This window comes from Scyliorhinus torazame, chromosome 14 (genome assembly GCF_047496885.1).
Source record: "Scyliorhinus torazame isolate Kashiwa2021f chromosome 14, sScyTor2.1, whole genome shotgun sequence".
Classification (NCBI taxonomy): domain Eukaryota; kingdom Metazoa; phylum Chordata; class Chondrichthyes; order Carcharhiniformes; family Scyliorhinidae; genus Scyliorhinus; species Scyliorhinus torazame.
In genome coordinates, this window is record NC_092720.1 from 227,641,936 (window position 1) to 227,663,649 (window position 21,714).

General features: G+C 58.3%; 2 protein-coding genes across 3 annotated transcripts in view; one reads left to right on the forward strand and one right to left on the reverse strand.

Annotated features, from left to right (window-relative positions):
* daxx (death-domain associated protein) overlaps nt 1-4,299 on the reverse strand; it is a 61,579-nt gene extending 57,280 nt beyond the window's left edge. Inside the window, exon 1 of one of the 2 annotated variants that reach the window (XM_072475821.1) lies at nt 3,974-4,299. In XM_072475821.1, the coding sequence (XP_072331922.1) occupies nt 3,974-4,171 (198 nt within the window). In that variant the 5' untranslated portion in view covers nt 4,172-4,299. The remainder of the gene's footprint in view (nt 1-3,973) is intronic. The other variant, XM_072475822.1, reaches the window with a different exon arrangement.
* A 701-nt stretch (nt 4,300-5,000) lies between these two features.
* The window catches only part of LOC140389190 (large ribosomal subunit protein uL18-like), a 43,573-nt gene continuing 26,859 nt past the window's right edge, over nt 5,001-21,714 (forward strand). Inside the window, exons 1-3 of the mRNA XM_072473353.1 lie at nt 5,001-5,035; nt 11,053-11,149; nt 12,751-12,820. Coding sequence (XP_072329454.1) covers nt 5,001-5,035; nt 11,053-11,149; nt 12,751-12,820 — 202 coding nt within the window. The remainder of the gene's footprint in view (nt 5,036-11,052; nt 11,150-12,750; nt 12,821-21,714) is intronic.

Sequence of the window (21,714 nt, forward strand, 5' to 3'; positions counted from 1 at the left end):
TGCACATCTTTGGACTGTGGGAGGAAACCGTAGCACCCGGAGGAAACCCACGCAGACACAGAGAGAACGTGCAGACTCCGTACAGACAGTGACCCCAGCCGGAAATCAAACCTGGGACCCCGGCGCTGTGAGGCAGCAGTGCTAACCACTGTGAAAGGTCAGCCAACAGCAGCAACTATTACAGAGTACAGTCTTCCCGGGCTATTACACAGAGTACAATCTCGGCAACTGACTCTCTGGTCCCTGGCTAGGCCAGCTGTTAAATAATGTATGGGCAGCACAATGGTTAGCACTGTTGCTTCAGAGCTCCAGGGTCGATTCCCGACTTGGGTCATTGTCTGTGCAGAACCTGCACGTTCTCCCCGTTTCCTCCCACAGTCTAAAGACGTGCAGGTTAGGTGCTAAATTGCCCTTTGTGTCCAAAAGGTTAGGTAGGGTTACAGGGATGGGGTGGAGATGTGGGCAGGGATTTTTTTTTTTTTTTTTTTTAAACTAAAAGCCACTCAACTCCCACACACACGACACAATTTGCATCGAGCCTGAACAAGTTTGTACACCCGCCCAGCTAAGCATGCACCTGGTAGAGTTCAGACCATTAGGCCAATCACGTGATCAGTTTGACTCCTATTCCTGAACTCGCACAGTCTTTGGGGAGCTGGTGTCATGCAAAGATGTTCAAGAGGAACATGCAGTAGTCAGCATGACAAAAAACACACCAGCTGCTGTCAGGAAAGATTGACAGTTACTCAGACTGGGTACGAGCGATTAAACGGCATTACAGCAATGCACAATTTGTAACACAGGAAGTGGCAAAACTCTGCTCACTCGTCCATTTCCATTCAGTCCTCGTGCAACAGAACATATTTGCCAAATTGTCCGCATCAACCATTGCCAGTGAGACAACCGCCTCACTAGTTCATTATTTTGTTTGGCTGTCTTAGATCTTGGAACAACCTGTTCAAATATACACCCAAGTCAAGGCCAATGAGAGTGCACAACAGCACAAGGTGCCACAGAACAATCCCCGCTATCAGTAACAGAAAATGGTGAATATAGACAGCCAGCCCATCAGCTTAGGTCTGCTCCAACCTGCTAACTTTACAGTTTCACTTCTAGAATTTCAGCAGCCAGTAATAGTCGTGGGCTAAAGTTTCACGCTGAAACTAAGTCTCGATCACCGCAGAACATCACCCTGCAAATTTTCCAACCTGCGTGCTGCCAAACGACAATCAAAATCTGTCAGAGCACGACTTGTCTCGAGAAGACTTGCTCCAACCACTGCTTACTCAGGAGTGAAATGAAAATCGCCGATTGTCACAATTAGGCTTCAAATGAAGTTACTGTGAAAAGTCCCGAGTCGCCTCATTCAGGCGCCTGTGGAATTACTGCCCCGACCAACCTAGTGGCCTGCAGCAGCCCCATTAGGGGGCAGGCAACTTCCACCCTGAAAGCGGACTTTCTCTGCAGAGGATGCATGGATGTACAGGTGAGCCTCTGCTCCCAGTGAGCACTGTTCATGCGAGCCCTTCCAGCATCATTGCCAACACTTATACCCTGTCAACACTTTTTTTACAAAGTGCCTAGTCGTTTGTCACAAAGCTGTTTGTGGGGTCTCATTCAGCACAGATCAGCTGTCACAACTCCCCCACCTGGCAGCAAGACGCACGGTGCTGAAAGACACAATCTCTATCTTTACAACATGAAGCTCAGATATTGGCCATCTGTGAGCAAGCAGGTGTAAACCCCGCAGGGACTTCCCCCATCTGGGGCTGCTTTAGCACAGGGCTAAAGAGCTGACATTTAATGCAGGCCAAGGCAAGCCAGCAGCTTCGCCGAACAGGCGCCGGAATGTGGCGACTAGGGGGCTTTTCACAGTAACTTCATTTGAAGCCTACTTGTAACAATAAGCGATTTTCATTTCATTTCACCTTCCTCCAGGCAGCCAGCTGTGCATTGCTGGCCTCGTTCATTTTATTCCCAACAATGGGGTGGGGGGGGAAATGAAATAAACATCCTCCATGTGCACAGATAAATTGAATACGCAACCTGAACACCTCTCCTGAAAACACAGGGGCCCAGCCCCCACCTTCCCCTGGGGGGGGTGGGGTTCAGCCCCCTCCCACTCCCTGCCCCCCCCCCCCCAATCCTCCCCCGGGATGTCCCCCCCCCCCCCCCCCACCGGGAAGTTCACTCCCCCTTCCCCCCGGGAGGTCCAGGCTCTCCCCGGGAGGTCCGGCACCCCCCCCCCCCCTCGGGGATATCCCTCCCCCCTCGGGGATATCCCCCCCCCCCGGGGATATCCACCCCCCCATCCCCCCCGGGGATATCCACCCCCCCCCCTTTCCTCCCCCGGGAAGTCGTCCTCCTCCTTTCCTCCACCCAGGAAATCCACCCCCCCTTTCCTCCCCCGGGAAGTCGTCCCCCCCCTTTCCTCCCCCGGGAAGTCGTCCCCCCCCCCCCTTTCCTCCCCCGGGAAGTCGTCCCCCCCCCCCCTTTCCTCCCCCGGGAAGTCGTCCCCCCCCCCCCCTTTCCTCCCCCGTGAAGTCGTCCCCCCCCCTTTCCTCCCCCGGGAAGTCGTCACCCCCCCCTTTCCTCCCCCGGGAAGTCGTCACCCCCCCCCCCCCCTTTCCTTCCCCGGGAAGTCCACCACCCCTTTCCTCCTCAGGGAAGTCATCCTCCCCCACAGGAAATCCACCCCCCCCTTTACTCCCCCGGGAAGCCCACCCCCCCACTTTACTCCCCCGGGAAGCCCACCCCCCCCCTTACTCCCCCGGGAAGCCCACCCCCCCCCTTTACTCCCCCGGGAAGCCCACCCCCCCCCTTTACTCCCCCGGGAAGCCCCCCCCCCTTTACTCCCCCGGGAAGCCCCCCCCCCCCCTTTACTCCCCCGGGAAGCCCCCCCCCCCCCCTTTACTCCCCCGGGAAGCCCCCCCCCCCTTTACTCCCCCGGGAAGCTCACCCCCCCCTTTACTCCCCCGGGAAGCCCACCCCCCCCCACTTTACTCCCCTGGGAAGCCCACCCCCCCACTTTACTCCCCTGGGAAGCCCACCCCCCCCCTTTACTCCCCTGGGAAGCACACCCCCCCTTTACTCCCCTGGGAAGCCCACCCCCCCCCTTTACTCCCCCGGGAAGCCCGCCTCCCCCCCCTTCCCCCTGGGAGGTCCCGCCTCCCCCCCTTCCCCCTGGGAGGTGTCCCCCCCCCCCCCCACCCCCTGGGAGGTCCAGCCTCGCCCCCCCCCCCCCCCCGGGGAGCCAGCCCCGCCCCCCCCCTGGGAGTCCAGCCTCGCCCCCCCCCCCCCCCCCCCCCGGGAGTCCAGCCTCCCCCCCCCTGGGAGTCCAGCCTCCCCCCCCCCTCCCCCCCCTGGGAGTCCAGCCTCCCCCCCCCCTCCCCCCCCTGGGAGTCCAGCCCCCCCCCCCCCTCCCCCCCCCCCCTGGAGTCCAGCCTCCCCCCCCCCTCCCCCCCCCCCCTGGGAGTCCAGCCTCCCCCCCCCCCCTGGGAGTCCAGCCTCCCCCCCCCCCCCTCCCCCCCCCCCCCCCCTGGGAGTCCAGCCTCCCCCCCCCCTCCCCCCCCCCCCTGGGAGTCCAGCCTCCCCCCCCCCCCTGGAGTCCAGCCTCCCCCCCCCCCCTGGGAGTCCAGCCTCCCCCCCCCCCTCCCCCCCCCCCCCTGGGAGTCCAGCCTCCCCCCCCCCTCCCCCCCCCCCCCCGGGGAGTCCAGCCTCCCCCCCCCCTCCTGGAGTCCAGCCCCCCCCCCCCCTCCCCCCCCCCCCTGGGAGTCCAGCCCCCCCCCCCCCTCCCCCCCCCCCCTGGGAGTCCAGCCCCCCCCCCCCCTGGGAGTCCAGCCTCCCCCCCCCTCCCCCCCCTGGGAGTCCAGCCCCCCCCCCCCCCTGGGAGTCCAGCCTCCCCCCCCCCTCCCCCCCCTGGGAGTCCAGCCTCCCCCCCCCCCCCCCGGGAGTCCCGCCCCGCCCCCCTCACCTCGCTGAAGAGTTTCTGGTTCTCCAGGCGGACCAGGCCTCGCTCGCGGCGCTGCTCGGGCTCGGGCCGCCCGGGGTGAGGCGGCTGCAGTTTGACCCGGCGGGGCCGCCTCTCCCGGGAGCCCGGCTCCGGCCTCGCCGCCTTCCTCGTCCGACAGCAGGCTGACCACCCTGCGGGCTGCCGCCGCCGCAGGGCCATGCTGGGGAGCCGGGCCTCAGCGGCCGCCGCTCGGCCGCCGCCTCCCCGGGAACAGCAGCGACGCCATCCGGACAAAAGCTTCTCTCCCTCCGCCAACCGTCACCGCCACCCTCGCCGCAAGCCGCCCTTCCATTGGCCCGCCTCACCCCGCAGCACCGCCCGCTCCCATTGGCCCTCACCCCGCAGCGCCGCCCGCTCCCATTGGCCCGGACCAACAATGGGGGGGGTGGAGGAGACGGCGCAAGGTCGATTCCGATTGGCTCCCGCTCCCTCCATCCGTCTTCGGGGGGAGCCGCGCCATTGGCCGAGTGCCCCAGTGACGTCGCGGGGCTCCCGCCGATTGGCCGGCGCTAGCCCACGCCCTGTCTCTCTCTTCCCATTGGCTGAACGTCCGCTGTGACGTTAACAGGACCCCGGTGGTGGCCCCAACCTATCTCTCCTCGGATTGGTCGGGTGCCCGCTGCGACGTCCCAGCCGCCCGCCGGTTGGTCAGTACTGCCTCGCCCTAACTCTCCTTCCATTGGCCGGGTGCCCGCTGTGACGTCCCCAGCCGCCCGCCGATTGGTCAGTACTGCCTCGCCCTAACTCTCCTTCCATTGGCCGGGTGCCCGCTGTGACGTCCCCAGCCTCCCGCCGATTGGTCAGAGCCGGCCTCACCCTAACTCTCCTGCCATTGGCCGGGCGCCCGCTGTCAACCCCACTGCCGATTGGATAAGGCTGGCCACACCCTCACTTCCCATTGGCCAAACACCCGCTGTGACATCGCCAGTCTCCCGCCGATTGGTCGGCGGCGCCGAAGGCGGCGATTGGCTGAGCCGGAAGGGGCATCATGGTCGTCGGCTGCCTGGGCGGGAAAGGCGCTGGGTTCAGATCCCGGGGCGGGCGGGAGGCCCGGAGGGCGTGGGTTCAAATCCCACCCGGGGCGGGAGGAGCAGCGGGAATAATTATTGCAATTTAAATTCAATGAATACATTTTAAGATATCTGCAATCTGCTCTGGATAATAATATCCCAGAGTTCATAGAATCTGCAGTGCAGAAGGAGGCCATCCGGCCCATCGAGTCTGCACCGGCCCTACTTAAGCCTATCTCCACCCTATCCCTGTAACCCCACCTAACCTAAGGGACAATTTATCACGGCCAGTCCACCTAACCTGCACGTCTTTGGACTGTGGGAGGAAACCGGAGCACCCGGAGGAAACCCACGCAGACACGGGGAGGATGTGCAGACTCCGCACAGACAGTGACCCGAGCCGGGAATCGAACCTGGGACCCTGGAGCTGTGAAGCCACCGTGCTAACCACTGTGCTACCGTGCTGCACTTCTTGGGTTTATCTTAAATATTTGCTCCATCCATCACTCGTGCACAGTGCGAGCAGTGTGTCCCATCTACAAGGCACACAGCAGGAACTCAACAAGCTTCCTTTGGGTAGCACAGTGGTTAGCACAATTGCTTCACAGCTCCAGGGTCCCAGTTTGAATACCGGCTTGGGTCACTGTCTGTGCGGAGTCTGCACGTCCTCCCCGTGTGTGCGTGGGTTTCCTCCGGGTGCTCCGGTTTCCTCCCACAATCCAAAGATGTGCGGGTTAGGTGGATTGGCCGTGATAAATTGCCCTTAGGTGAGGTGGGGTTAGGGGGATAGTGTAGAGGCATGGGCTTCGGTAGGGTGCTCTTTCCAAGCGCTGGTGCAGACTTGATGGGCCGAATGGCCTCCTTCTGCACTGTAAATTCTAAGAAAACCCGTGACCGCTATCACCTTGAAGCAAGTGCCCCTCAAAAGCCACGCGGCATTCTGACTCGCAGCGACATTGCCATTGCTGTGAACAAAATCCCGGGACTCTCTTCCGATGGTGGATCTACGTACACCACGCGGATTGCAGCGGTTCAATAGAAGGCGGCTCACCACCACCTTCCCAAGGGCAATTTGGGACGGGCCACAAATGCTGGACTTGGCAATGACCCTCCCATCCCCCCTGAGATGGCCATGAACAATAATCAAGACAGGCTGCTGACTGTATTAAAAAAATAACTAACAGGGTGGTGCAGTGGGTTAGCACTGCAGTCTCACGGCGCCGAGGTCCCAGGTTCGATCCCGGCTCTGGGTCACTGTCCGTGTGGAGTTTGCACATTCCCCCCGTGTCTGCGTGGGTTTCGCCCCCACTGCCCAAAACATGTGCTGGGCAGGTGGATTGGCCACGCTAAATTGCCCTTTAATTGGAAAAAATGGATTGGGTACTCTAAATTTATAAATAAAAAAATAATTTGTCAAAAGGAGCTGCCAGCACAGTAGTAGGAGATTCCTGGCGCAGGGAGGGCCGGAAGATTGCAATATTGCTGATTGTTGAACTTCTTTCAAACTTGGACAAATGTTCATTGGAGTTGGTAATCGACTGGTTGCGCACGCGCGGCCGCCGGGTCCGGCACCCTTTCCCGTCCGCCCGGCGCGCAGGCGCAGCTGCCGGGCCCGGCACCCTGCCCCGTCCGCCCGGTGCGCAGGCGCGGCTGCCGGGTCCGGCACCCTGCCCCGTCCGCCCGGCGCGCAGGCGCGGCTGCCGGGTCCGGCACCCTGCCCCGTCCGCCCGGCGCGCAGGCGCGGCCGCCGGGCCCGGAACTTGTCCGCACGGCACGTAAGCACGCACGCACGCACGCACGGACGTTTAGGCGCCTGCGCAAGAGCCTCCTGCCCTCTTTCCGCCGCTGACAAGGATCCCCGGCGTCGGCGCCGCGCAGTCATCGGCAATGGTGAGGCTGACAGGCGGCGGTCCGCAGCGCCCGGGCGGCTGGAGCGGACGGAGGGGGCCCTCCTCGGCCGGGATGGCGGGCGGGGGGCGGCGGATGGGCCGGGATGGCGGGGATATCGGGCGGATGCTGGGCGGGCGGGAGGCGGCCATGACACTGGCGGGTGGGGGGAGGGGACAGGAGAGGACAGGGACCTTCAGGGCCCCCCCCCCCCGGGCCCGGCTCTGACCCCCCCCCCCCCCCCCCCCTGGCCCGGCCCTGACCCCCTCTGGCCCTTAGTGTCCAGGGATGTACAGGTTAGGTGGATTGGCCGTGTTAAATTGTCCCTTAGTGTCCAGGGATGTACAGGTTAGGTGGATTGGCCGTGATAAATTGTCCCTTAGTGTCCAGGGATGTACAGGTTAGGTGGATTGGCCGTGATAAATTGTCCCTTAGTGTCCAGGGATGTGCAGGTTAGGTGGATTGGCCGTGATAAATTGTCCCTTAGTATCCAGGGATGTACAGGTTAGGTGGATTGACCGTGATAAATTGTCCCTTAGTGTCCAGGGATGTACAGGTTAGGTGGATTGACCGTGTTAAATTGTCCCTTAGTGTCCAGGGATGTACAGGTTAGGTGGATTGACCATGTTAAATTGTCCCTTAGTGTCCAGGGATGTGCAGGTTAGGTGGATTGGCCGTGATAAATTGTCCCTTAGTATCCAGGGATGTACAGGTTAGGTGGATTGACCGTGTTAAATTGTCCCTTAGTGTCCAGGGATGTACAGGTTAGGTGGATTGGCCGTGATAAATTGTCCCTTAGTGTCCAGGGATGTACAGGTTAGGTGGATTGACCGTGTTAAATTGTCCCTTAGTGTCCAGGGATGTACAGGTTAGGTGGATTGGCCGTGATAAATTGTCCCTTAGTGTCCAGGGATGTACAGGTTAGGTGGATTGGCCGTGATAAATTGTCCCTTAGTGTCCAGGGATGTACAGGTTAGGTGGATTGGCCGTGATAAATTGTCCCTTAGTGTCCAGGGATGTGCAGGTTAGGTGGATTGGCCGTGATAAATTGTCCCTTAGTATCCAGGGATGTACAGGTTAGGTGGATTGACCATGTTAAATTGTCCCTTAGTGTCCAGGGATGTACAGGTTAGGTGGATTGACCATGTTAAATTGTCCCTTAGTGTCCAGGGATGTGCAGGTTAGGTGGATTGGCCGTGATAAATTGTCCCTTAGTATCCAGGGATGTACAGGTTAGGTGGATTGACCGTGTTAAATTGTCCCTTAGTGTCCAGGGATGTACAGGTTAGGTGGATTGACCATGTTAAATTGTCCCTTAGTGTCCAGGGATGTGCAGGTTAGGTGGATTGGCCGTGATAAATTGTCCCTTAGTGTCCAGGGATGTACAGGTTAGGTGGATTGGCCGTGTTAAATTGTCCCTGTGTGTCCAGGGATGTACAGGTTAGGTGGATTGGCCGTGATAAATTGTCCCTTAGTGTCCAGGGATGTACAGGTTAGGTGGATTGACCGTGATAAATTGTCCCTTAGTGTCCAGGGATGTACAGGTTAGGTGGATTGACCGTGATAAATTGTCCCTTAGTGTCCAGGGATGTACAGGTTAGGTGGATTGACCGTGATAAATTGTCCCTGTGTGTCCAGGGATGTACAGGTTAGGTGGATTGGCCGTGATAAATTGTCCCTGTGTGTCCAGGGATGTACAGGTTAGGTGGATTGACCGTGATAAATTGTCCCTTAGTGTCCAGGGATGTGCAGGTTAGGTGGATTGACCGTGATAAATTGTCCCTGTGTGTCCAGGGATGTACAGGTTAGGTGGATTGGCCGTGATAAATTGTCCCTGTGTGTCCAGGGATGTACAGGTTAGGTGGATTGGCCGTGATAAATTGTCCCTTAGTGTCCAGGGATGTACAGGTTAGGTGGATTGGCCGTGTTAAATTGTCCCTTAGTGTCCAGGGATGTGCAGGTTAGGTGGATTGGCCGTGTTAAATTGTCCCTTAGTGTCCAGGGATGTACAGGTTAGGTGGATTGGCCGTGATAAATTGTCCCTTAGTGTCCAGGGATGTGCAGGTTAGGTGGATTGGCCGTGATAAATTGTCCCTTAGTGTCCAGGGATGTACAGGTTAGGTGGATTGGCCGTGATAAATTGTCCCTTAGTGTCCAGGGATGTGCAGGTTAGGTGGATTGGCCGTGATAAATTGTTCCTTAGTGTCCAGGGATGTACAGGTTAGGTGGATTGGCCATGATAAATTGTCCCTTAGTGTCCAGGGATGTGCAGGTTAGGTGGATTGACCGTGATAAATTGTCCCTTAGTGTCCAGGGATGTACAGGTTAGGTGGATTGGCCGTGTTAAATTGTCCCTTAGTGTCCAGGGATGTACAGGTTAGGTGGATTGGCCGTGATAAATTGTCCCTTAGTGTCCAGGGATGTACAGGTTAGGTGGATTGGCCGTGATAAATTGTCCCTTAGTGTCCAGGGAGGTACAGGTTAGGTGGATTGGCCGTGATAAATTGTCCCTTAGTGTCCAGGGATGTACAGGTTAGGTGGATTGGCCGTGTTAAATTGTCCCTCAGTGTCCAGGGATGTACAGGTTAGGTGGATTGACCGTGATAAATTGTCCCTTAGTGTCCAGGGATGTACAGGTTAGGTGGATTGGCCGTGTTAAATTGTCCCTCAGTGTCCAGGGATGTACAGGTTAGGTGGATTGACCGTGATAAATTGTCCCTTAGTGTCCAGGGATGTACAGGTTAGGTGGATTGGCCGTGTTAAATTGTCCCTTAGTGTCCAGGGATGTGTAGGTTAGGTGGATTGGCCTTGTTAAATTGTCCCTTAGTGTCCAGGGATGTGCAGGTTAGGTGGATTGGCCGTGTTAAATTGTCCCTTAGTGTCCAGGGATGTGCAGGTTAGGTGGATTGGCCGTGTTAAATTGTCCCTTAGTGTCCAGGGATGTACAGGTTAGGTGGATTGACCGTGATAAATTGTCCCTTAGTGTCCAGGGATGTGTAGGTTAGGTGGATTGGCCTTGTTAAATTGTCCCTTAGTGTCCAGGGATGTGCAGGTTAGGTGGATTGGCCGTGTTAAATTGTCCCTTAGTGTCCAGGGATGTGTAGGTTAGGTGGATTGGCCTTGTTAAATTGTCCCTTAGTGTCCAGGGATGTACAGGTTAGGTGGATTGGCCGTGTTAAATTGTCCCTTAGTGTTGAGGACTCTCGGGGGCAGCTTCCTCCAGACTGTACACCACTGTAGCACCCCCTCTGCTGGGTCTGCCCTGCCGGTGAGGCAGGACACACCCAGGAATGGTGACAGTGCTATCTGGCACATTGTCTGTCGGGCACGATTCTGTGAGTGTGACAGTTTGATGAGTCTGACCGCTCTCCCATCTCTGGCACAAGCCCCCAGATGTTAGTAAGGAGGACGTGGCAGGGTAGGGATTGGCGTTTCCGGTGCTAGGTTTGATGCTGGGAGGTCTGTCTGGTTGAATACAGCTGAGTGTCTCGCTGGGGCATTTCAGAGTCGACCACATTGCCGTGTGTCTGGAGCCACATGTCGGCCAGACCGGGCACGGTCGGCAGATTTCCGTCCCTAACGGACATGAGTGAACCAGGTGGGTTTTTACAACAATCGACACACGGTCATCATTAGTGCTTTAATTCCAATATTTTACTGAGTTTAAATATCATCATCTGCCGTGGCGGCATTTGAACGCCCCAGATGATTATCCTGATCACTAGTCCAGTGACAATGCCACTACGCCGCCACTACCTGAAGGAATCTTGCCGACTGGCACTTGATTTATTTAACACAGTCTATAAAAAATGTTTTTTTCAAGGGTCGAAGTACTGATTGATGCGGCTTTAAGACTTTTAATGGGTGAAAAAGATATTTCTTACCCTAGTCTCGCCGTGGGTTCCGGCTGTCTTCTGGGCCTCCTCCGATTATCTCCGAAGGTTCCCGACCTCCTCCGATTATCTTCGAAGCTTTCCGTCGTCACTTGGGCCTCCGAAGGTCGTTCAGTACTCCCCCCTTCTGCCTGACTACGCCAAAATGAAGGAATCTTGTAATTTATAGGATCTTAACCTGTCGAACTACACCAAGTTTGGGGGAAGCTTAGTTGATGAATCAAATCCTGCCGACTACGCCAAAATGAAGGAATCTTTTAATTTATAAGGATCTTAACCTGTCGAACTACGCCAAGTTTGGGGGAAACTTAGTTGATGAATCAAGTCCTGGCGCAATACGACAAGTTGTAAGATTTGTAATATTTCTAGACTGTGTTAAGTTGCTCGATTCCTTGTATTATTCGACTGTGTATAGTTGAAGGAATTTATATCATCTCTGCTATTCGGTTATCAGTAGCACTTTGCGAATACTGGAACTCAGCAGAAATTTGCAGTATAAACTCCTCAGGTGCCAAAAAGAATTGTTTTATTTGTAGTCGCTTGATTACAATTTGAAAGTCATTTAAAAGGCAATTCGTAGACAATTCGAAGCTTTCAGAGAATTACAGACATTATCTTTCTTTGCTTAGGCAGACAGCTCAAAAGCAACTTTTAAAAGGTCAAAGTCTGGCAATGAAACATGAAGAGAGAGAGAAAGCTAATCTTCAGCTAAACTCAAAGTCAAAAGTGGACTAACATCACTGACACAGACTGTTGGGCTGACAGAACCCCCAAAGACAATTACCTAAAAACTAAACACTGAAACAAAACTGGAGACTAGAATCAAAGACAAAAACTGACTAAACTAACAGAAAGACAACACAGCACAACACACCTTCAAAGACAATAAAAACCAAAATGGCGGGGAGAAACTTTTTAGTTATACACTTTCATATCTGTCTTAAGTCATCTAATTACACCCCAATATAATCCTAATTGGTTTGGGTTAGACTCAAACACATTTGATTTGATGGCAAGCCGTCCATCTTCAATGTGCAACATCAGCTTTTCTGACCTAGCTGTTATCTGCATTGTGAACAATGGTGCCTTCATGTTGCTGTGTATTCAGTCCCTGTCCTTGACAATTAGCACAAGCAGTGTCAAATTATCTTGCTGTTTTAATGTCACATTGTCTTTGAAAATATGCATTTGCCAGAACAACGGACTTCAGTAAAAGTGAATTATGCTGTATAAATGGGTATTAAAAACTGGGGCTCAACATTTATGCTTAAACAGCTATCTTTTACCTATACTAGTTGTATTTGAAATACTTGGCTTCTACACTACCTCTATTGTCAGTTGTGCAGGGCAGGTGAATTGACCACGCTAAATTGCCCCCTTTTTTAAAAAAACTACAAATTTAAAGACGAGCACAAAAACATTAACCCCACTTAAAACTATACCTCATTTCTACTTATAATACAGATATGAATGCTGTAAAGCTGCCTTTTAAAAAGGGCGGCACAGTGGTTCGCACTGCTGCCTCACAGCGCCAGGGTCCCGGGTTCAATTCCCCACTGGGTGACTCTGTGCGGAGTCTGCACATCCTCCCCGTGTCTGCGTGGGTTTCCTCCGGGTGCTCCGGTTTCCTCCCACAGTCCAAAGATGTGCAGGTTAGGTGGATTGGCCGTGATCAGTTGCCCCTTAGGGTGGGGTTGCAGGAATGGGGTGAGGATTGGGCCCAGGTGGAGAGGTCTTTCGAAGGGTCAGTGCTGACCAGGTGGGCCAGAACCTGCACCGTATGGATTATATGATTTTCCCAACAAAAGATACTTTATGTTTAGCTGGGCTGTGTGCTTGTTGGGAGCTCTGTCAAGGGGCTAGACCTGACTTGACAGACAGAATGGCCTCCTGTGCCTCTCTGCTCCAAGATTCAATACATTCTAATTGCTGCTCTCTTCTGATGCAGGGGTTTGTAAAAGTTGTCAAGAACAAGTCTTACTTCAGGAGGTACCAGGTTAAATACAGGAGGCGACGAGGTGAGTCACCCCCAGGTTCTCTGGACTGGAGGGGAAGGCACTGTCACGGGAGCAGTGGCAGGGGCGTTGCTGAGTGTCTTCTGGCGCTGTCGTGGGGGGGGGGAGGCATTACTGAGAGAGAGGGAATTGCAGCACTCGGTGTGCAGTGCTGTGGGGGTGAGAGAGGGGGCGACACTAACGGGATTGTGGGAGCATGGCAAAGGAAAAAGCCCTGAGTTATGAGGGGAGGTGGGAGGGAGGAGGAGCTGAGGGAAAGCTGAGCTGTCGGAGGGAGGGAGGAGGTGCTGAGGGAGAGCTGAGCTGTCGGAGGGAGGGAGGAGAGCTGAGCTGTCGGAGGGAGGGAGGAGGTGCGGAGGTAGAGCTGAGCTGTCGTAGGGAGGGAGGAGGTGCCGAGGGAGAGCTGAGCTGTCGGAGGGAGGGAGGAGGTGCTGAGGGAGAGCTGAGCTGTCGTAGGGAGGGAGGAGGTGCCGAGGGAGAGCTGAGCTGTCGGAGGGAGGGAGGAGGTGCTGAGGGAGAGCTGAGCAGACGGAGGGAGGGAGGAGGTGCCGAGGGAGAGCTGAGCTGTCGGAGGGAGGGAGGAGGCGCTGAGCTGTCGGAGGGAGGGAGGAGGCGCTGAGGGAGAGCTGAGCTGTCGGAGGGAGGGAGGGAGGAGGCGCTGAGGGAGAGCTGAGCAGACGGAGGGAGGGAGGAGGTGCCGAGGGAGAGCTGAGCTGTCGGAGGGAGGGAGGAGGCGCTGAGCTGTCGGAGGGAGGAGGTGCTGAGGGAGAGCTGAGCTGTCGGAGAGAGGGAGGAGGCGCTGAGGGAGAGCTGAGCTGTCGGAGGGAGGAGGCGCTGAGGGAGAGCTGAGCTGTCGGAGAGAGGAGGTGCTGAGGGAGAGCTGAGCTGTCGGAGGGAGGGAGGAGGTGCTGAGGGAGAGCTGAGCTGTCGGAGGGAGGGAGGAGGCGCTGAGGGAGAGCTGAGCTGTCGGAGAGAGGGAGGAGGCGCTGAGGGAGAGCTGAGCTGTCGGAGAGAGGAGGTGCTGAGGGAGAGCTGAGCTGTCGGAGGGAGGGAGGAGGCGCTGAGGGAGAGCTGAGCTGTCGGAGGGAGGAGGAGGCGCTGAGGGAGAGCTGAGCTGTCGGAGGGAGGAGGTGCTGAGGGAGAGCTGAGCTGTCGTAGGGAGGAGGCGCTGAGGGAGAGCTGAGCTGTCGGAGAGAGGAGGTGCTGAGGGAGAGCTGAGCTGTCGGAGGGAGGGAGGAGAGCTGAGCTGTCGGAGGGAGGGAGGTAGGAGGCGCTGAGGGAGAGCTGAGCTGTCGGAGGGAGGGAGGAGGCGCTGAGGGAGAGCTGAGCTGTCGGAGGGAGGGAGGAGGAGGCGCTGAGGGAGAGCTGAGCTGTCGGAGGGAGGGAGGAGGCGCTGAGGGAGAGCTGAGCTGTCGGAGGGAGGGAGGGAGGAGGCGCTGAGGGAGTGCTGAGCTGTCGGAGGGAGGAGGTGCTGAGGGAGAGCTGAGCTGTCGTAGGGAGGAGGCGCTGAGGGAGAGCTGAGCTGTCGGAGGGAGGGAGGAGGTGCTGAGGGAGAGCTGAGCTGTCGGAGGGAGGGAGGAGGTGCTGAGGGAGTGCTGAGCTGTCGGGGGGAGGGAGGAGGTGCTGAGGGAGAGCTGACGGAGGGAGGGAGGGAGGGAGGAGGCGCTGAGGGAGAGACGAGCTGTCGGAGGGAGGGGAGGAGTGCTGAGCTGTCGGAGGGAGGGGGGGAGAGCTGAGCTGACGGACGGAGGGAGGAGGCGCTGAGGGAGAGCTGAGCTGACGGAGGGAGGGAGGAGGCGCCGAGGGAGAGCTGAGCTGTCGGAGGGAGGAGGAGCTGAGGGAGAGCTGAGCTGTCGGAGGGAGGGAGGGAGGAGGTGCTGAGCTGTCGGAGGGAGGGAGGAGGTGCTGAGGGAGAGCTGAGCTGTCGGAGGGAGAGAGGGAGGAGGTGCTGAGGTGTCGGAGGGTTTGAGGGAGGAGGTGCTGAGCTGTCGGAGGGGGGAGGAGGTGCTGAGGGAGAGCTGAGCTGTCGGAGGGAGGGAGGGAGCGGGTGCTGAGCTGTCGGAGGGAGGGAGGGAGCGGGTGCTGAGCTGTCGGAGAGAGGGAGGTAGGGAGGAGGTGCTGAGCTGTCGGAGGGAGGGAGGAGGTGCTGAGCTGTCGGAGGGAGGGAGGAGGTGCTGAGCTGTCGGAGGGAGGGAGAGCTGAGCTGTCGGAGGGAGGGAGGGAGGAGGTGCTGAGGGAGAGCTGAGCTGTCGGAGGGAGGGAGGAGGTGCTGAGGGAGAGCTGAGCTGTCGGAGGGAGGAGGTGCTGAGCTGTCGGAGGGAGGGAGGAGGTGCTGAGCTGTCGGAGGGGGAGGAGACGCTGATTTTTGATTTGCGATATTATTGTCATGTATTAGTATACAGTGAAAAGTATTGTTTTTTGCATGCTGTAAGGTGGAAGAGAGTATGTCCGGGGTGCGTGGGGTCCTTAATTATGCTGGCTGCCTTTCCGAGGCAGCGGGAATTGTAGATAGAGTCAATGGATGGGAGGCTGGGTTGCGTGATGGACTGGGCTACATTCATGACCTTTTGTAGTTTCCTGCAGTCTTGGGCAGAGCAGGCTCCATACCAAGCTGTGATACAACCAGAAAGAATGCTTTCTATGGGGCATCTGTAGAAGTTGGTGAGGGTCGTGGCTGACATGCCAAATTTCCTTAGTCTTCTGAGAAAGTAGAGTCGTCGGTGGGCTTTCTTAACTATACCCAGGACAGGCTGTTGGTGATCTGGACACCTAAAAACTTGAAGCTCTCGACCCTTTCTACTTCGTTCCCATTGATGTCGGCAGGGGCATGTTCTCCACTACGCTTCCTGAGGTCGATGACAATCTCCTTCGTTTTGTTGACATTGAGGGAGAGATTATCGTCGTCGCACCAGTTCACCAGATTCTCTATCTCATTCCTGTACTCTGTCTCGTCATTGTTTGAAATCCGACCCACTACGGTGGTGTCATCAGCAAATTTGAAAATCGAGTTGGAGGGGAATTTGGCCACACAGTTATAGGTGTACAAGGAGTACAGTAGGGAGCTGAGGACACAGCCTTGTGGGGCACCGGTGTTGAGGATGATCGTGGAGGAGGTGTTGTTGCCTATCTTTACTGATTGTGGCCTGTGGGTTAGAAAGTTCAGGATCCAGTCGCAGAGGGAGGAGCCGAGGCCACGGCCAAGGAGTTTGGGGATGAGTTTTGTAGGAATGATGGTGTTGAAGGCTGAGCTGTAGTTGGTAAATAGGAGTCTGACATAGGTGTCTTTGTTATCTAGGTGTTCCAGGGTAGAGTGCAGGGCCATGGAGATGGCGTCTGCTGTGGACCTGTTGCAGCGGTAGGTAAACTGTAGTGGATCCAGGCAATCCGGGAGGCTGGAGTTGATTTGTGCCATGACTAACCTTTCGAAGCACTTCATGATGATGGATGTCAGAGCCCCTGGACGATAGTCATTAAGGCACGCTGCTTGGCTATTTTTTGCTACAGGGATGACGGTTGTCTTCTTGAAGTAGATAGGGACCTCAGATTGTTGTAGAGAGAGGTTGAAGATGTCTGCGAATACCCCCGCCAGCTGCTCCGCGCAAGACCTGAGTGCTCGTCCGGGTACCCCATCCGGGCCAGTGGCGTTCCGGGGGTTGACCTTCGAGAAGGCTGCTCTGACGTCTGCAGTGGTGATCTCAGACACAAGTTCATCCGCGGCTTCTGGGGTGGAGGGCTTGCTCTCGCTGACCTCTTGCTCAAAGTGGGCATAGAATGCGCTGAGCTCATCAGGGAGGGGTGCGTTGGGGCCGACGATTTTACATGCCTTCATCTTCTAGCCCGTTATGTCTTGCAGACCTTGCCATAGACGGCGGGGATCCGTGTGGCGAGCCTGGGACTCGAGCTTGGTCCGGGACTGTCTTTGGGCATCTTTGCTGGATTTCTTTAGATCATATCTGCCTTTCTTGTAGCGGTCAGGGTCGCCTGACTTGAACGCTTCAGACCGAGACTTCAGCAAGCAGTGGATATCCCTGTTCATCCAGGGTTTCCGGTTGGGAAACACGCGGATTTGCTTCTTTGGCTCACAGTCTCCGACACACTTACTAATGAAGTCAGATACTGTAGTGGCGTACTCGTTCAGGCTGGTCGCAGAGTATTTAAATACTGACCAGTCCACTGACTCTAAGCAGTCCCGTAGGAGATCATCCGATTCCTCAGACCAACAATGCACAACTTTCTTTCACGGATTCTCCCGCTTCACTTTTTGCTTATAAGCCGGGAGCAGGAGCACAGCCTTGTGGTCAGATTTGCCAAAGTGTGGGCGGGCGATAGAGCGGTCGGCATGTTTGATATTTGTGTAGCAGTGGTCCAGGATGTTTGGGCCTCTGGTGGAACAGAGACGTGTTGGTGGTAACTTGGCAGTACACTCTTGAGCTTCGTCTGATTGAAGTCCCAGCTACAATGAACAAGGCCTCGGGATGTTTTGCTTCAAGGCTATTTGTGGTAGTGAATATTTCGTCCAGCGCGATTTTCACGTTCGCATGGGGTGGGATGTAAGCTGCCGTCAGGATAACGGAGCTGAACTCCCGCGGAAGGTAGTAGGGACGGCATTTTAGCGTCAGGTATTCTAGGTCCGGGGAGCAGAAACTCGCCAGTGTTGCTACATCTAGACACCAGGAGGTGTTGATTAGGAGGCAGACAACACCTCCACTTGACTTGCCTGAGGCCGCCGTACTTCTCAAACCAGGTGGATTGAGAAGCCCTCTGGTTGTAGGGCACAGTCTGGTGAAACAGGAGTGAGCCATGTCTCTGTGAAACAGAGCACACAGCAGGGAGAGCTGAGCTGTCGGAGGGAGGGAAGAGGCGCTGAGGGAGAGCTGAGCTGTCGGAGGGAGGGAGGAGGTGCTGAGGGAGAGCTGAGCTGTCGTAGGGAGGAGGCGCTGAGGGAGAGCTGAGCTGTCGGAGGGAGGAGGCGCTGAGGGAGAGCTGAGCTGTCGGAGGGAGGGAGGAGGCACTGAGGGAGAGCTAAGCTGTCGTAGGGAGGAGGCGCTGAGGGAGAGCTGAGCTGTCGTAGGGAGGAGGCGCTGAGGGAGAGCTGAGCTGTCGGACGGAAGAGAGGGAGGAGGCGCTGAGGGAGAGCTGAGCTGTCGGAGGGAGGAGGTGCTGAGGGAGAGCTGAGCTGTCGGAGGGAGGGAGGAGGCGCTGAGGGAGAGCTGAGCTGTCGGAGGGAGGGAGGGAGGAGGCGCTGAGGGAGAGCTGAGCTGTCGGAGGGAGGGAGGAGGCGCTGAGGGAGAGCTGTCGGAGGGAGGGAGGAGGTGCTGAGGGAGAGCTGAGCTGTCGGAGGGAGGGAGGGAGGAGGTGCTGAGGGAGAGCTGAGCTGTCGGGGGGAGGGAGGAGGCGCTGAGGGAGAGCTGAGCTGTCGGAGGGAGGGAGGGAGGAGGCGCTGAGGGAGAGCTGAGCAGACGGAGGGAGGGAGGAGGTGCCGAGGGAGAGCTGAGCTGTCGGAGGGAGGGAGGAGGCGCTGAGCTGTCGGAGGGAGGAGGTGCTGAGGGAGAGCTGAGCTGTCGGAGAGAGGAGGTGCTGAGGGAGAGCTGAGCTGTCGGAGAGAGGGAGGAGGCGCTGAGGGAGAGCTGAGCTGTCGGAGGGAGGGAGGGAGGAGGTGCTGAGGGAGAGCTGAGCTGTCGGAGGGAGGGAGGAGGCGCTGAGGGAGAGCTGAGCTGTCGGAGAGAGGGAGGGAGGAGGTGCTGAGGGAGAGCTGAGCTGTCGGAGGGAGGGAGGAGGTGCTGAGGGAGAGCTGAGCTGTCGGAGGGAGGAGGCGCTGAGGGTGAGCTGACGGAGGGAGGGAGGAGGTGCTGAGGGAGAGCTGAGCTGTCGGAGGGAGGGAGGAGATGCCGAGGGAAGGCTGAGCTGTCGGAGGGAGGGAGGAGATGCCGAGGGAAGGCTGAGCTGTCGGACGGAGGGAGGAGATGCCGAGGGAAGGCTGAGCTGTCGGACGGAGAGAGGGAGGAGGCGCTGAGGGAGAGCTGAGCTGTCGTAGGGAGGAGGCGCTGAGGGAGAGCTGAGCTGTCGGACGGAGAGAGGGAGGAGGCGCTGAGGGAGAGCTGAGCTGTCGGAGGGAGGAGGCGCTGAGGGAGAGCTGAGCTGTCAGAGGAAGGAGGCGCTGAGGGAGAGCTGAGCTGTCGGACGGAGAGAGGGAGGAGGCGCTGAGGGAGAGCTGAGCTGTCGGAGGGAGGGAGGGAGGAGGCGCTGAGGGAGAGCTGAGCTGTCGGAGGGAGGTGGCGCTGCGGGAGAGCTGAGCTGTCGTAGGGAGGAGGCGCTGAGGGAGTGCTGAGCTGTCGTAGGGAGGGAGGAGGTGCTGAGGGAGAGCTGAGCTGTCGGAGGCAGGGAGGGAGGAGGCGCTGAGGGAGAGCCGAGCTGTCGGAGGGAGGAGGCGCTGAGGGAGAGCTGAGCTGTCGTAGGGAGGAGGCGCTGAGGGAGAGCTGAGCTGTCGTAGGGAGGAGGCGCTGAGGGAGAGCTGAGCTGTCGGAGGGAGGGAGGAGGTGCTGAGGGAGAGCTGAGCTGTCGTAGGGAGGAGGCGCTGAGGGAGAGCTGAGCTGTCGTAGGGAGGAGGCGCTGAGGGAGAGCTGAGCTGTCGGAGGGAGGGAGGAGGTGCTGAGGGAGAGCTGAGCTGTCGGAGAGAGGGAGGAGGTGCTGAGGGAGAGCTGAGCTGTCGGAGAGAGGGAAGAGGCGCTGAGGGAGAGCTGAGCTGTCGTAGGGAGGAGGCGCTGAGGGAGAGCTGAGCTGTCGGAGAGAGGAGGTGCTGAGGGAGAGCTGAGCTGTCGGAGAGAGGAGGTGCTGAGGGAGAGCTGAGCTGTCGGAGGGAGGGAGGAGGCGCTGAGGGAGAGCTGAGCTGTCGGAGGGATGACCTGTCGGAGGGAGAGAGGGAGGAGGCGCTGAGGGAGAGTTGTCGGAGGGAGGGAGGTGCTGAGGGAGAGCTGAACTGTCGGAGGGAGGAGGCGCTGAAGGAGAGCTGAGCTGTCGGAGGGAGGGAGGTAGGAGGCGCTGAGGGAGAGCTGAGCTGTCGGAGAGAGGGAGGAGGTGCTGAGGGAGAGCTGAGCTGGTGGAGGGAGGGAGGAGGAGGCACTGAGGGAGAGCTGAGCTGTCGGAGGGAGGGAGGAGGAGGCGCTGAGGGAGAGCTGAGCTGTCGTAGGGAGGGAGGAGGTGCTGAGGGAGAGCTATGCTGTCGGAGGGAGGAGGCGCTGAGGGAGAGCTGAGCTGTCGGAGGGAGGGAGGAGGCGCTGAGGGAGAGCTGAGCTGTCATAGGGAGGGAGGAGGCGCTGAGCTGTCGGAGGGAGGGAGGGAGGAGGCGCTGAGCTGTCGGAGGGAGGGAGGGAGGAGGTGCTGTGCTGTCGGAGGGAGGGAGGGAGGTGCTGTGCTGTCGGAGGGAGGGAGGAGGTGCTGAGCTGTCGGAGGGAGGGAGGAGGCGCTGAGGTGAGAGCTGAGCTGTCGGAGGGAGGAGGCGCTGAGGGAGTGCTGAGCTGTCGTAGGGAGGAGGCGCTGAGGGAGAGCTGAGCTGTCGGAGGGAGGGAGGAGGCGCTGAGGGAGAGCTGAGCTGTCGGAGGGAGGGAGGTGGCGCTGAGGGAGAGCTGAGCTGTCGTAGGGAGGAGGCGCTGAAGGAGAGCTGAGCTGTCGGAGAGAGGAGGCGCTGAGGGAGTGCTGAGCTGTCGGAGGGAGGGAGGTGCTGAGGGAGAGCTGAGCTGTCGTAGGGAGGAGGCGCTGAGGGAGAGCTGAGCTGTCGGAGGGAGGGAGGAGGCGCTGAGGGAGAGCTGAGCTGTCGTAGGGAGGAGGCGCTGAAGGAGAGCTGAGCTGTCGGAGAGAGGAGGTGCTGAGGGAGAGCTGAGCTGTCGGAGGGAGGGAGGTGGCGCTGAGGGAGAGCTGAGCTGTCGTAGGGAGGAGGCGCTGAGGGAGAGCTGAGCTATCAGAGGAAGGAGGCGCTGAGGGAGAGCTGAGCTGTCATAGGGAGGGAGGAGGCGCTGAGCTGTCGGTGGGAGGGAGGGAGGAGGCGCTGAGCTGTCGGTGGGAGGGAGGGAGGAGGTGCTGAGCTGTCGGAGGGAGGGAGGGAGGAGGTGCTGAGCTGTCGGAGGGAGGGAGGAGGCGCTGATGGAGAGCTGAGCTGTTGGAGGGAGGGAGGTGGCGCTGAGGGAGAGCTGAGCTGTCGTAGGGAGGAGGCGCTGAGGGAGAGCTGAGCTGTCGGAGGGAGGGAGGAGGCGCTGAGGGACAGCTGAGCTGTCGGAGGGAGGGAGGTGGCGCTGAGGGAGAGCTGAGCTGTCGTAGGGAGGAGGCGCTGAGGGAGAGCTGAGCTGTCAGAGGAAGGAGGCGCTGAGGGAGAGCTGAGCTGTCGGAGGGAGGGAGGAGGCGCTGAGGGAGAGCTGAGCTGTCGGAGGGAGGAGGCGCTGAGGGAGTGCTGAGCTGTCGGAGGGAGGAGGCGCTGAGGGAGTGCTGAGCTGTCGGAGGGAGGGAGGAGGCGCTGAGGGAGAGCTGAGCTGTCGGAGGGAGGGAGGAGGCGCTGAGGGAGAGCTGAGCTGTCGTAGGGAGGAGGCTCTGAGGGAGAGCTGAGCTGTCTTGTGAGGTGGGATATCTACCCGCGCCCCTGTTGGGATTTGCCACCGTGTGTCCGGGGTCTCCGTCGATACGAGTGCAGTCACGTCACCTGTGCGCCCACCTTGCCTTTTCCTTATCTGATAAAAATGGAAATGGCCTTTTGGAGAGGCAGAGACTAAATTTACACCCAATTGGATTGAGGTGTAGAATGTGGAGAAACGTGAGTCCAGGGCAGGTCCGACTGCTCTCACTTTGCTCACAGATAAAATCACTATCACTGGCTTGGGTCCTCGTTAAATTCATTTCAAAGATAAAACACA